Below are 16106 nucleotides of genomic sequence, written 5' to 3' on the forward strand. Positions count from 1 at the left end.
CACAATGATATTCTATAAGAAGTCATAAAACACATACGGACCTCCTCATTATAATTAATTTAATCCTACTATCCTAGATTACCTGTCCTTCGTTTTTTTAAGAAGCTAGGTTAAGTTAAGCAGAGCCGGCTCAATTTAGTCGGAGGCCTAAAGCTATATAAAATGTTGAAGCACTTTTTTATGTTTATAGTATTAGAGAGTATCCAATAATTATGAAAGATGAATGACATATAAGGATAATAGATATAAGGCATTCCTTCTTAACTTATTGCCTATCACTTATGTACTTATTCTAAAAAAAATCTATTTTCAAAAACCCAAAATACATACCAGCTCTTTTAAATGGAGGCCCTATAAGACTGGAGGCCTAAAGTTATGACCTGAGTTAGCTTATCCACGAAACTACTTTAAACTTAAGACACTCATTTGGGTTTAGAGAGAGATTTGTGTAAAAGAGGGAGTGTGTGTAAAAAAAAGTTGTCTGTATGGCAAACATGTTTTTTTTTTATCTGAAACTAATCCACACGATTGAAGTACAAAACACACAATTAGTTAGTTATAAGCATGCTTTAAGTGAAAGTTGATACTTAACAAATCACATGCAATCATGTGGATATCTTGACTAGAAACCACTTCAATTATATTATCATTCGATTAATTATTAATTTGAATAAAAAATGAGGTCGCTCCAAATGCAGCCCACAATCCAACTTTATTAATCTTAGTATACGAGTATCTATCTATTTATCTATCTACCTATCTATCTATATATATATATATATATATATAGACTCAATTTCATCCCATTCATCAACTGCGTTTTTATAAACCATAAATATGGCAACAAGTGATCATCAACTCAAACTCACTCAGATGAAAGAACATATCCAAAAGCTCGGATCTTCAGCCGAGGTATGTAATTAGTCTTATTGCTCCAGCTAGCTTCATGAGGTTCGTTTTATGGTCGGCTCAACCTTTTGTGTCGCTTTAATTAATCGATCTATTTAAAAAAAAATAGTTTTATGCTTAGCTAGAATCTTCACAAGTATTTTTTGTATACGGTTTCCAAAAGACACAAAATCACAAAATTCCAACATAAAATTCGCGACATGATTAGAAAAGAAGAAACGATATTTTTGGAAGTTTGATTTTTAATTTTTTAGAAGTCATGGGTTTTTGGTTTTGTGTAGAAATATGGAGATCCAACACTAGAGAGGTTCTTGATAGAAAAATCTATGGATCCAAATAAAGCTGCAAAGATGTTTGTAGCATGGCAAAAATGGAGGGCTTCTTTTGTCCCATTAGGGTTTATCCCTGAATCTGAAGTTGCTGATGAACTAAAAGCTGAAAAAACATTTCTTCAAGGTTTATCCAAAAGTGGGTTGCCTGTTGTTATTCTTCAGGCTAGCAAGCATTATCCTGCTAAAGATCAACAACAATTCAAGAGTAATAACTCTTTTACTTGTTCTTAAAAGTTAAAGATGCATTTTTTTTTTATTTTTCTAGTCACTTAAATCGTTGTTAATAATATATAAACACTCCGTTAATCAAGAACGCACTGAACCATATAATCATCCATATAATTATCATGAATTAGTAGTCGCTACCGGTTTACATACTTTGATTGAAGAGTTAAATTGGTTTTAATGATGTCTAAACACTCCTGGTAAATAAATGTGTTGCTAAAAGAAAATATAATTACATTGTAACATTGATGAATAAAAAAACATTACTTAAGTAGTAATTTTATGTAACTATATTTAGCTTCATCAAATTTAGCTTTGAGCATCAAAAGTTAAATATTGGTTTATCTTTGTATTTAGTTAGAACTTATTCTACAAATGTGAACTATTTTTCCTTTCATATTGCAGAATTTTTTGTTCACATGCTTGAGAAAGCAATTGCTAGGTACGTACGTGCTATTGTTTATTGAATTTTAAATTAATTTATTTTTTTTCTGTATTTAATGCTAAACAGTTTTAAAAGAAATATCTAGTACCATAAGTTATCATTTGGTTTTATTATGTAAGTAGCAAAGCTAGAATATTTTTTTTATAGCGTCACTATTATTTTATGCTTGAATTTCTAACTTGACGTCAGAATTTTGGTTCTGCTCGGGTCATATAACAAAAAAATGCCTTAATAAAAGTATATTGACATTGAAAAATGATATAATCAAAGGCCGCGGGACTGAGGTCGCTCACTATTCAGATACGATAGTTAATTCAATCGACTTTTATTTTTTTTTAGGTTAAACATTTATGGAATTGGGAAAAATAAAAGGTGATATTTTAAAATGGTAAAAGATTTAGGCTTATTCAAAAAAGAAAACAATTAGGATTCTTTAAATTGAAAATAAGACTAATGGTTTGAATGATTAAACTTTAATAATAAAAATAAAATTAATTAGTAAAGTTTTCATGAGCAGTTTGTTTTATTTATTTGTATCACAAAATCAATAGGCTCAGTCGTTAAAAAAAGACTGGGTTCATTCGAAATTATCATGTTATACGTTTTATATGAAACTCAACAATGAAGGGTATCAGTTGAAGATAGCATACCATCCATGTATGGAAATACATAATTAACTTAATTGTTGAGCGCAATTTTAATGGATTGGTACATTTTGCATTCAGTGGAATCAAAGACAAAGAAATTGGAAATGAGAAGGTAATTGTGATCATGGATATGCAAAACTTAGCCTATAAGAATATCGATACTCATGGATTTATCGCTGGATTTCAAATGTTGCAGGTAAACTTCATCATCTATATAATATATATTCACGTATGAAAGATTCATACCACTAAATCCTGTTGCAACTATCATAAAAACTAGCAAGAAGTTAAAATAGAAAAGGTTTAATGATAAAGATTCAATAGTTTCTTTCTAGTTATTAAGTTTCCAATTTCCAACTATAATTTTATGGAAAAGTTAAAATAGACAAAAATGAGAAGTGTGAGAAGGATTTGTAGCCACACAAAAAATCCCTTAAAAAAAATTTCAAAAAATTAATAAAAAAAATCATAAATCAAAATATAAACAAAAAAACTAAAAAAATTAAAAAAACAAAAATGTTTCCCTCGTCATTCTCGTTCCAAAAAGGAAAAAAAAACACCGAAAAGACACAATGCAGAGACAAAAAACACAATGAGAAAATAAACAAAAAACACAATTATAACTAAAAAAAGACACATTAAATCGCAAAATATAACACAATGCCGAACAAAATATAACACAATGTTGAGTAATATAACACAATATCAAGAAAAGAAGACACAATCAATGACGAAAATAAATATAAAACACAATAATAAACAAAAAGACACAATGATCTTTTGCCCTTAACATTGTGTGTGTGTGGTTTTTTTTTTAAGAACGAGGAATACGATGGAAACATTTTTATGTCTTAGTTTTTTTTTTGTTTTTTTATTAAATTTTGAGTTTTGATTTTTTATTTAATTTTTAAAAATTTTTTTGAAGTATTTTTTTTATGTGACTATAAATCCTTCTTATTTTTGTCTTCATTTATAGAATAACTTGCCCCTTATTTTATACAGGACACCATGCATAGAACATTCACATGTTTTGTTGGAAAAGTGAAAAAAAAAAATTTAGTGTAATAAATTATTACGCATGGGGTCTTTTTATAATGGTATCAGTGAAGAGATTAATTCCCGTGCATTCAAATCTCTCGTGGTTGTAAAAAAAACAATAAAGTAATATTGGGATATATAAGGTAGCGTGTGAGTTGTGATAACATATTCTGATCAGAAGGTGCCGTTCTAAAAAAGAATAATATTTTTAGTATGCACGTGAGAAAAACAAAATTTCTTACATACATGCTAAATGACATACACATGCATGCCATTTGTTTCATACCAACAATAACTCTCAAAATGCATATAGTTCCTTAGATTACAACCATAATTTGTATGTGTTCCTTTTTAGTTACCATGTTCCTGAGGATTGGTTACTAAATTATTCTCTTAACAAATTTTAAGTTAAGGTGTGTATACATTATTAATTATATTGTGGTTCTTTTTGCATAGGACTACTATCCAGGGCGGTTAGCAAAACTTTACATGGTAAGCATGCCATGGTTTTTTGTGAGTGTTTGGAAGATTATATCTCGTGTTCTAGAGAAATCAACATCAGAGAAGGTACGCACGTAAATCACATTGTTTGAACAAACATAATTTATTTAGATTCGATCTATATATACCTTATTCGTATACTAAATATTTTAAATGTGGATGTTGAGATATGTTGTTTACTTAAATGTGGAAATATACCATATTTTGACATGTAATTGGTGATAAAGATTGTGATGATATCGGGTGAGAAAGGAAGAAAACAACTAATCGAAGAAGTTGGTAAGGAGACGTTGCCTGAAGACCTTGTTGGGATCGCGAAACCTGTGCTAATTCAAGATGTCCAAGTGCCCAAACTAGCTAATGTTGAATAACATGTTAAGAATAAATTGGTTATGTATCTTTTAATTTCAGTTTGGATTAAGTCATCTTTTCTGTTTTGTGTGTGACCTCCAAAATAAGTTAAATTGGCCATGTTGGCTAATTTTGATGTTTGAATGAATAATATTACATGTTCTTAGCAATTTCCTTCTTTTATAACAGTGATTTTAGATCGACCGATAGCGTTTACATGGTGTTGTCCGTCTTCACCCACACTCGGCACTCAAACTGGAATAAACTTACCACCAAACTTTTACGTGAGACTCAGAAAATAATTATATGAGTATGGTTATTTGGTCGTCCATGTGGTATATTGAAACCATCCAAGATGGCCTAGTGGTAAGGCACCTAAATGGTATTCTAAGGGTCAAAGGTTCATACCTTTCCTACTTCATTTACTACAACTTTTATCTTTATCACTACTTCATTTAGAAAATAGGCTTGTGCTTTAGGCCTTATTTTAGTGCTATTCACTAGCAGAGCCGAACGAATGAAGGCTAGCTTGCTCGTTGATTGGCTCGTTTACAACCAAATCGAACCGAATGGCTGAAATTCGAACCGAGCCAAAATCGAATCGAGCATTTTTCGATCGAACGTCGAGCGATTTTCGAGCATTATTTATTTCTTTTTCACTTTAAAATTTTCAATAAGAAACAAGTTTGAATGTTGTAAATAATATATTTTAAATATAAATTAGTAGTTTTTAGACAAACGTATAATAGATTGTAAATTTTTATTAAGAATAAGTTTGAAGTGAGATAGAATGATCATGTAAACAAACTTCTAGTATTCTAAAATGTTGAAGCGAACTAATGAAACTATAAAATTAACGGAATAGAAAAAATTTAAAAGGGTTAAAAAATTGTAAGCTTATATTTATGTGTGTTGTCTATATATTTATAAATTTGTTTATATATAATTATATACAAACTAAATTAAAAATATTCGAGCCGAACCGAACCGGGCAGACATTTGCTCGTTGCTTGGCTTATTTACAAACCGAACCGAACAGAGCGGCTCGTTTATAATCGAGCGAAAAAAGAACGAGCATTTTCGAGCGAGCGACCGAACGGTTTGGAAGGTCATAACTTAGTTGGCCAATAAAATAATTATCATTTAATGTGGCCCAAGCCCAACCTTCCCATTAGGCCGTTTCACTGGTTATTAGTAGAGGTGTACAAAACCGGTTTTAAATCCAAACCGAACCGGTTTGGTCAACGATCAAAACCGGTTTGACTCAAACCGGTTCGGTTTATAAACCGGTTTAGACACAAGATAGGTCGACCTGGTCACGTTGGTTCGGTTCGGTTTATAAACCGGTTTTCCTCAAACCGGTTCGGTTTATAAACCGGTTTGATCGATCTTAAGGGGAACCGGTCCTGAAACTGACGGTTTGGGTCGGTTTGAGAACCGGTTTGGATGAAACCGATTTTCAACCCAAACCGATTCGGTTCGGTTTGCCTTTTGTACACCTCTAATTATTAGTTTAACTTCCTTTTGGAACTGCTGCAAAAAATTTACAAGTCTCACATACTACTACCATTACCACTATTATTATTATTATTATTATTATTATAATTATAATTATTATTATTATTAGGTTATTATTATTATTATTATTATTATTATTAGGTTAGATCCCGTGTATTACAAGGGGTGGTAATAAAACAAAATTTTACAAGTCTCACATACTACTACCATTACCACTATTATTATTATAATAATAATAATTATTATTGTTATTAGGTTATTATTAGGTTATTTATAAACCGGTTTGATCGATCTTAAGGGGAACCGGTCCTGAAACCGGCGGTTTGGGTCGGTTTGAGAACCGGTTTGGATGAAACCGATTTTCAACCCAAACCGATTCGGTTCGGTTTGCCTAAAACCGGTCCCAAACCGGTTTTTTTGTACACCTCTAGTTATTAGTTTAACTTCCTTTTGGAACTGCTGCAAAAATTTTACAAGTCTCACATACTACTACCATTACCACTATTATTATTATAATAATAATAATAATTATTATTATTATTATTATTAGGTTATTATTATTATTATTAGGTTAGATCCCGTGTATTACACGGGGTGATAATAAAACAAAATTAACAAAAAAAATAAATAAATACAAAACATATCATAAATAATTACAGATATTTATAATTCATATTACAAATTACAAATAACACATTTTTGGTCATGCTTCAATTCAAGGTGTTGATACTAGACTGTCGCTATCTAGTCAAAAACAAGTAAATTAGTGTCTTAATCACCTTAAGCTAGTCAGGGTAAGTAGGGTGTCGAACCACGAAGAGTATGTGGTCAGTGTGAAGTGAAATCGATTCCCAACATTATGAAGTGAATTCTACCAAAGTGCTGATCACACTAGCAAACAGTTGTGTTTTATAATAAACGAACAATTAATCAAGTATTCAATCAATCAAACAAAACAAATCACACCCGGGAATTCAAGTAAGCAAACTAACAACAAACTTATGCACATAACAGATAAACTATCCTGTGTCAACTACAAACTGACTAACCGGTTAAACCTTAGGCATCCACGCTCGCTAACACACGGCACTGGTTATGAAACAGTCCCTGCCAGTGTGACTCAACTAAGGGTAAACATATGCTTTCTTGTAATTAACAGGTCAATACAATCCCATAAGCAATTATCATAGCAATTGGCACACTAATCGTTCTGATCGAAATAAACCTAAACTGACGTTGTGCACAATAATACTAGACATCATTACTCATAGATTAACATCAAAATAATTACAATAAATAATTCTAGTACATGAGAAAACAACTGTTATATACAATACTCTACATCCCGGGTATGACTCGAAGGGTCTAGCCGCGTCTCGGCATCTCTCGGGCTTCGATTATGATGGTTTGGATCATATCTATGGCCTTGAGATGAATGGAAGTGATGGTAGGATGCTATTCCTCTCCAAAAATGCTCTGGAAACTCGATAATGGCGTCTAGGGTCGTCAAAACGTAATATAACATAAAACCCTAACTTTCCCGTCTGTGCGGACCATCGCGTAGCGCGATTGTCATATGACCCTCCCATCGCGCTACGCGATGGTAGGTAACCTAATTTTTGGATTCCTCTTGTTGAGAAACCCAAAATTCATATATTATGGGTTCCGTAACTCATTTTCTAGGCCAAGATATGCTCGTTTTACTTCCTGGTCGCTTTTTGTGAACCCATCTTGTTCAGTTTTAGCATCGGCTTTAGGTTTCTCATCCAAACTCCTCCCGAATCCTTCTAACACTTCCTAAGACTTCAATTTATGCTCCAGTATTCCCGAGATATTATTCCATGCTCGTACAAGTCTCCAATTTAGCATCTTTAACGATCAATTACCTGAAATACAAAAGCACATATGAAGTACCAAAGTTCTAACAATATACTAAACAACACTACATAATTATCCCACTAATATATGTACAAAATACCCGAACATCAGGTGCAAAATTACGATAAAAAAATGCCCCTTCCCATATTATTAAGGTGCAAAATCAATTTATAGAATCATGGATGTTAGCATTCTCCTAAAGTAGCTTTATATTTTGTTGTACTAAACCAGTGCTTAACACATATAAGTAAGGCTTTCATGTGAGTGACGACAAAAAATGTCACTTCCCATATTATTAATTTCTAGAAAGATGGATGTTAGCATTCTTCTAAAGTAGTTTTAGATTTTGCAGTACTAAACCAATGCATATAACATATATAAGAAAGGATATTATGTAAGTGACTCGTTTTTAGTATAATGCACATGTAAAAAAAGATTTAGTTCTTTATGTTATGCAAAATGTACATTACAAGTTTAATTCTTTATATTATTCAAAATTTACATTCAAAGGCACATAATAATAAGATATTTTTTAATATGTAGAGATTCTTGTCATACATAAATTTTTAATTCTTTACTTAACTTATTAATTTAACAAAATGATCTAACATTTTGTTTAAGTCATCTGCAGATTGAATAAACCAAAAATTCCCATGAGAATCCGTTAAGAAATAAGTTTCAATCCATATTAAGAGGTAAACGAAGTACACACGATTTTTAATAATGTCAAATTTACTATTGTTCAGCGTCTGATCAATCTCAATCTGATCAATGTTTTCAATATCGTATTTTTTGGATTTAGAAACACACATAATAATAAGGTTTTGAAATGAGAGTTTATATGTAGATGCTAATTTTAATGTTAATATTAATTAAATATGGAGAACCCAAAGGTTTAATTTTTTAATTTGGAGTTAAATGACACATGGCAATTTGAAGGATTAGAAAGTTGCCACATAGGATTGAAAGGAGTTAGAGAAGGACATATGGCATTAGATGGTTTTTATTTTTTATTAGTATAGTAAGATAAGATTATTGTTATTTCTGTTTCATAGTTTTAGTTTATGCTTGAGGTGTGAGTTACGTTTTAAGTTTTGTCAAATATTATAGTGGTTTCATATATTACTTTATATTTGTGCCATTTGGATGTCTATGTGAATTTTATGGAGGGCAATAGTTTTGGCACACAATCAATTTGGAATTGCATTTAACTTTTTTGCTTGTACATTTTCCACACTTTCTGGGTACATTTTATAACACTCCTCCATTTTTAATCTTTCATTTGCTCATTCTTATTTATTTTTATTTGCTCATACATTATTGTTTTGATTTTGAAGATATGTATTGCATACTCGCTCTAGACTATTGTATGTTCTAACGCTTGATTCTCCAGTATGAACTGATTATCAATGAAAATTGGTCTACTGGTGGCAACTATGATTGACAAAAATTATGTTATCAGCAACAACATCACTAGTTCAAAGGTCTTGATAATCTTATGCAAGTTTCGCTACTCCAAGGAACTGAACACCTTCTCGAGCTAGAAGCAAGACTACAAACATTATGTACAATCCATTAGAAGGCCCACCATATGGGGATAAATGAAGTATAAACATAGTATAGAAGTCATAATAATAAGATAGGTACGTATTGCGAGAGAATTTTGCCAGGAGAGGCGATGTAGTTGAAAAGAGAAAGAAGAGGACTCAAAAGGGAAGTTCCCAGGCGAATGGGTTGATGAGGAAAAAGTCTGAGTATATTGGATCAGGGCTAGAATAGATTGATCTTTTGTTGTAATCTTTAGTCATTTTCTAATGAGAAGTTGATTCAAGAGTTGACAAAGTCTTACTTGGATCAGTTGGACACGGGAAGACGACAGAGTTACGGAGTAGAGTTACGGAGCCTATGACAGCGAACAAAATAGGTCGAGCTATCCAACTCAAATTTCATCGTTTAGGGGTCCAATTTCGTCAATGAACAGTTTCCCCCAAATTATGCCAGCTTTAAATTGGATGGTTGAGTCAATAAGCCAATTACACAATAACTTATCTAGCCGCCGGTTCGATTTTCACAAGCCACAAAATTAAAATGAAAAATGGGCTTAGGGCCTACGTCCAAATATCCAACGAAAAGTAAAACTAATAAATTACAAAAGTGGTCCAGGGCATTTATACGTGTTGACTATATATTCAATAATAATTTGTATTCTCAGTTGATTTTATCTGCCAACACATAAGATGCATTTATTATTTTGGCCCTCAAAGTGATCACATTAGTTTGCTCCATATGAAAATTGTAGTTAACCATAGTCATACCGAAGGCCTCTTGTCTAGTATCAAAGTGTTAGGTAAAGATTTGTCTTTCTAAATGATATAGTCATATAGGTTCGGGTCCCATAATCAACAACAAGCATGGGTAATAGAATTAAAGAGTGTGTGAGTTGAAGTTCTAATAAAAAGTTAAACATTCTCATAACCATGACAATCTACTTTAATTTATACAAGTCTATAAAACTAGACCATCCAAAATGCGAATGTGTAAATTTGAGCAATCGAATCTAAGCATAAAACTAACCTAAATTAGGGCGTGTCGGTATAAAAAATCATAATAAATTCACATCCGTCTAATCATACATATACGTTCTTTTCATACACGTACACTTGATATTATGAACAAGAGAATGACCATCAAGGTTATATAGCTAAATATTTAATAGATTAAATAAAACATTTTCATGATTTGAACTTCAAAACACTTCAGTCATATCATTTGAAAATTGAGGGGGTTAAAATGTTAACCTTTTTGAATGTTGTGGATAGCTAACGCAAGGTTGTCATATGCGTGACAAATGTGAATGTGAAGTGCACGTTATCTCAACTTGCTCTATTCCAAATGCATATGTAGACAAGTATGTGAGTCGTTATGAAAAGAGATGCATCATGTATGCAGCATACGTGAGGCAATTTTAACTAGCTGCGAGGATTTTGTTGAATTTATTAGCTCGAACATCAATCATATATTTACAATAGACATGTATGCAAATCAACGCATTTGAGTCATGATTTTATTTCGTATAGTACACTATGTAAATTTGTATCCCTAAATATATTGAGGTTATGAGTACTAAAATTGACTCTCGTTATGCTGTCAGAAGAGCAGAACCCTCTTGTGTAACGCATGGTATAAATAATTCTTAAATCACTCATTTTAATAAAAACATTTTTATTTCACCTCCTTTAGAAATTAGAAAAAGGTAAATAAAAACCCTCTTAAACTGAAGACGAAATGGATGTCATCCATTCCTCATGAAAGCATTCTCTTTACGTAAGGCTAAAGGGTATGGCTCATTTGACCCATTCATCCTCATTCGCCGCATTTACGCCACGCTAGCTTTTCTTCTATCATTCAACATCACCTTTCAACTATGGGTATAGATTATTCCCCTCATTCTTCACCATTTTATTGTTAATTATCATAAAGAATTGAAAAAGAAAAAAAAATTGATTGACCACTGACCAGCGTGACCATGATCAGTGCCTCATGTCACCACTGAAATGAGGAAGGGGGCGGCGTTCACTGATTTTATCGTATTAAATAATATTACTATTATTATTAAAATATATAACTGATTTTAAACGGTAGATGCTAGAATAACACAAATTATAACTTAATAGAAAATAAAGAGAGAAAAAGTAAATGCTTTGATTTTATCGTACTTGGCTAAATATAACTAGGTACTAAAATAATGGTATACTAGGTTAGTAACCCGTGTGTTACACGGACTAAAAATAATATAATGTCAATAAAAAATATCTTTGCATATTATATACAAGTTATATATGAAATCAAACATGAACTACGTGTCATAGCATATGAAACAGTTATAACCTAACTAATCTATTAAAGCAAAATATGTTTTGCAATGGCTTTCAAATATGACATCCACATTGGATGCCAACTAATCAATTTCTATTTATACATATTCCACCAAATTAATTAATTTTTTAATTGTCATTCCTTCAATTTAATACATTTTTATGTTAAATGATATAGCAATTAATGCATTTATTACTATTTAATATTTATTAATTAAACCTCAATTAAACCAATTATAACTTTTTTAAAATTATATCATTAACAATTTCTAATTACTTCAATGTGGATGACATATTTGAAGGTCATATGAAAAACATGTTTTGCTTTAAATATATATTATAAATATTATAATTGTTTCATATGCTATAACATATACTTCATATTTGATTTCACATATAACCTGTATTGGATATGCAAACATTTTTTTATTGACATTATATTATTTTTCAGCCAACCTAGTATATATTTAAAGCAAAACATGTTTTCTACATTGTCTTCAAATATATCATCCACAGTGAGGTAATTAAAATTTGTTAATAATATAATTTTAAGAAAGTCATATTTGTTTTAACAGAGGTAATTAATAAATATTAAATAGTAATAAATGCATAATTGTTATATCATTTAACATACAAAATTATTAAATTAAAGTATTGGTAATTAAAAAATTAGTTAATTATCTGAAATATGTATAAATAGAAATTAATTTGTTAGCATCCCATGTAGATGATATATTTAAATGTCATATGAAAAAACATGTTTTAATTTAATAGATTAGTTAGATACAAAGTTGGATTATTTGGTTTGAACCAAATTAAAATGATTTGAAACACAAAATTGAAAACTTAATTTGGTTTCGGTTTGGGTTTAAAACCTAACCAAATACGTGGTTCAATTCGGTTCATTAATTAAGTTGTTTTAAAACCTAATATTATTAAATTATTAAAACCGAAGAAAAGCCGAAATATGTACTTGTTAGTTGTTTACTCATTTATTTCCCTTTTGACATTCTTCTTTCCTTAGTCATCACCCCATGCTCAATTTTCCACTTTGACGTTCCTTATAATTATAATATTATTAATAGTCTCCCAACTAACCCAAAAATCCCAGAAAACATGGACACAAATCAAGAACTCAAACTCAAACTCACCCAGATGAAGTCTTGTGTCCAAAAACTCGGTTCATCTACACAGGTAATTATTTATTTATTAATCAATCAGTCTTCATAAACGTATACAGTGTTGCAGAACTCGCTAGACACTAACTAGTCAGGCTGTCTGGTACGGACTAGCCATTAATCTGGATTAACCGGATTTGAATTTATATGTAACTTTTCAAATATACAGAAGTACGGAGACCCGACACTGGAAAGGTTCTTGATTGCAAGATCTATGGATCCAAACAAAGCTGCAAAGATGTTTGTTTCATGGAAGACATGGAGGGATTCGTTTGTACCGTTGGGATTCATCCCAGATTCAGAAGTGGTTGAACAGTTGGAGGCTAAAAAGGTCTTTTTACATTGTTTTTCAAATGATGGGTACCCTATTATGATCATCAAAGCTAGCAAACATTATCCTGCTAAAGATCAGCCACAGTTTAAGAGTAAGAGTAATTAATTTCTTATTTCTGTTATTATTTTTATTATTATTTAAATTTGATTGCAAGTGTCGATTTTCAACTTTTCATAGAAGTATTTTTAGAGATTTAGAATTTTTTCAGTTTTGGATGGTTAGGTAAACTCTTATCAATAGTCTCACATAAAACCTTATTTTATTTACATATGAGGTCGTATAGGATGTATAACCTTATAAGACCCGTGTACCAGTGGTGTCCCCCCTCTCAATGAAGATGAAATCAAGTTATTTAATTATTCTGGCGTTCCTAGGCCATATTAAATTATATTTCTTTGTCGTTACTCGTTATTCGTCTTGGTTATTTCATTTGATTGGGACCAATTGTTTTCTAAAATACTCTTGTCCTTAGTGATATTCTTGATATTGTTTTTTTTATAGTTCAGTTTTTTAATGGTTAGCTTCTTGTCTTGTTGAGTAGCAATTGCTTTTAAATTAAAATTCGGCATGTAAAATTCGTTCTTTGAAAAATGCCGTTAACAAATTAAGCAACTTAACATGCCTTCTTTATTGCCTTACACTTTCAGTTAGGTTTATGTATACAACTTCACCTACTAATGTGACAAACTTAAATTGGACACAAATTATAGTAACAAGTGTTTCTACCCGCGCTTTGCAGCGGGTATGTGGCGGGAAGTCGGTCGGTATTGATTCTATTCGTTATGGTAAAAGATTTGTGGCAAAAGTTTCATTACGAAAGTCGAGGGCTAGTACATATGCAAAACTAAAATCGAGGAGCTAAAAAGTATATATGTGAAACTTTTGTTCCAAATTTATAATAAACTAAAGTTTGTAAATAAAGTTTAGGAACTAAAAGTATATGTGCTGAAAGTTTAAGGGCCTAAAAGCATGTTTGCTAAAGTTGTGTGGCAAAAGTTGAATAAATGAAACTGTATAGTGTTAAAAGTATAGGGGGTTAAAAGTATATTTGTTAAATCTGTATGTTAAGATTTGAAGAAAATAAAAGTAGACTTTTAATATATACAATTGAGAGAAATGAATGTGGTTGAGGAATGAGTTGATTGAGAAGAGAAAAGATGGTAGGATTAACAAATATTGTGTGGCTGAAAATCTAACTTATTAGTGAGGGCATGAAAAGTTACTTTTTGATATATATATATATATATATATAATGAGTTAGGTTGATCAGTTGGTGTCTCAGTTCTAAGTTATAACAGAATGAATTTACGCATAAGAACTTCTAAGTTGAATTTTCTTGAGTTGACTTTGTCTAATACTATTGACTGTTGACTTTCCATGCATCTTTGTATGACTAGTGCAAAACTAAAACTTCTTTCTTATGTCCTAAAAACAGAATTTGTGGTTCATCTGCTAGACAAAGTAGTTGCAAGGTATGCTCTTTATACAAGTGAGTAATTATTGAAATTTGTTTTTATTAAAACCTTAATCGTGCTTTGTTCATTTCAGCGGCGTCAAAGGAAAAGAGATAGGAAATGAGAAGTTGATTGGTATTCTTGATTTAGATCAAATTGCTTACAAAAACATCGATGCTCGTGGATTAATTACCGGATTTCAGTTTTTACAGGTAAATCTTTGTCTTTATTTTCCTATGTACATTCAAGTCATAATTAGTCATTATTCATTAAACATGCAAAAATCATGTTCTTATATATTTAGCGGTTTTATACCTTGGTTTCACTTATTGTAGGCGTACTACCCCGAGAGGTTAAAAAAGTGTTACATTTTAAATATGCCGTGGTATTTTGTGAGTATTTGGAAGATGGTTTCACGGTTCTTGGAGAAAGCAACTTTAGAGAAGGTATATTCAAGATGACAAATGCAAATAAAAATTTGATAACATGAAGAAATATGTGTTTGATAATTTCTTTGTGCAGGTTGTAATAGTTTGCAATGAGGAAGAGAAGACACAGTTTATCAGAGATGTTGGGGAAGATGTTTTGCCTGAAGAATATGGCGGGCGTGCGAAGCTTGTGCCAATTCAAGATGTCGTACTGCCTGCGTTGGAGGATTAACTGTAACTTTAATTGTAATATAACTAAACCATTGCTTACAACAATAACCTCATATCATTATATGAATTGTTTTTATCAATTCTAGTATTTAAGTTCATAGTTGAGTACAAGAAAATGGATTGGTGAATGGGGAAGTAGAGTACAAGAAAAAGGTCTTTAGGGTAATGCTAACCTTAGTCTTGTTAACAACTGATTTTTATTACCTGATAGTGAATGATGCTTAAAAAGGGTGATAATTAATAATTGATGTGTAACCACCTAAAGTGGTTGGGTGATTTTCTTGTAAACAAAGTATAAGCTTATTTCCAAATGTTACTTTTAGTTTGCTTATTTTCATAAACTTTACAGTTATGCAGTGAGATTTTATTTTTTTAAAAACCAAAAATCTAAGCTCTGACGACTCACATAGTCACATACCAATCTATTTCTACTCCTATTCTTAAACTACTTCAAGAGAAAATCTACCACTTACCAATATTTAAACCACGGTCTTCACTTCAAAAGGCATAGCCTTTAAAATGTATACGTTTATTAGAGCACCTCAAATGTGCTACACAAATCGAGCTCTGGATCTAGGTGGCAACTGGCAAGCAAGGACCACCCTTCTAAGGACTTCCTCCACTGAATATGGCTCGGTTTGCAAGTGAGCAAGTCTATAGAGTAAGTTTGCAGACAAGGAAGAGCATCCAAACATTGTTATTTTTATATTAATTATTTATTATACAAAAAGTGAGGTGTGATGTGGAGGTTAGTGTTGTGGA

General features: G+C 31.3%; 2 protein-coding genes across 2 annotated transcripts; both read left to right on the forward strand.

Moving 5' to 3' along the window:
* Nucleotides 1-781: 781 nt before the first annotated feature.
* Nucleotides 782-4468, forward strand: LOC143533269 (sec14 cytosolic factor-like). Its single transcript, XM_077028108.1, has 6 exons — nucleotides 782-912; nucleotides 1191-1446; nucleotides 1872-1908; nucleotides 2637-2754; nucleotides 4053-4163; nucleotides 4325-4468. The coding sequence occupies exons 1-6, from the start codon at nucleotides 838-840 to the stop codon at nucleotides 4466-4468; spliced, it is 741 nt and encodes a 246-aa protein (XP_076884223.1). The 5' UTR covers nucleotides 782-837.
* Nucleotides 4469-12798: 8330 nt separating this feature from the next.
* LOC143533289 (sec14 cytosolic factor-like) lies at nucleotides 12799-15387 on the forward strand. Its single transcript, XM_077028120.1, has 6 exons — nucleotides 12799-12913; nucleotides 13067-13322; nucleotides 14667-14703; nucleotides 14780-14897; nucleotides 15021-15131; nucleotides 15208-15387. The coding sequence occupies exons 1-6, from the start codon at nucleotides 12836-12838 to the stop codon at nucleotides 15343-15345; spliced, it is 738 nt and encodes a 245-aa protein (XP_076884235.1). The 5' UTR covers nucleotides 12799-12835; the 3' UTR covers nucleotides 15346-15387.
* The last annotated feature ends 719 nt before the right edge of the window (nucleotides 15388-16106 follow it).

Source organism: Bidens hawaiensis, unplaced genomic scaffold (genome assembly GCF_021521415.1).
Source record: "Bidens hawaiensis isolate Kalapana, Puna unplaced genomic scaffold, B.hawaiensis_p1.1 tig00009659_1, whole genome shotgun sequence".
NCBI classification, from domain to species: domain Eukaryota; kingdom Viridiplantae; phylum Streptophyta; class Magnoliopsida; order Asterales; family Asteraceae; genus Bidens; species Bidens hawaiensis.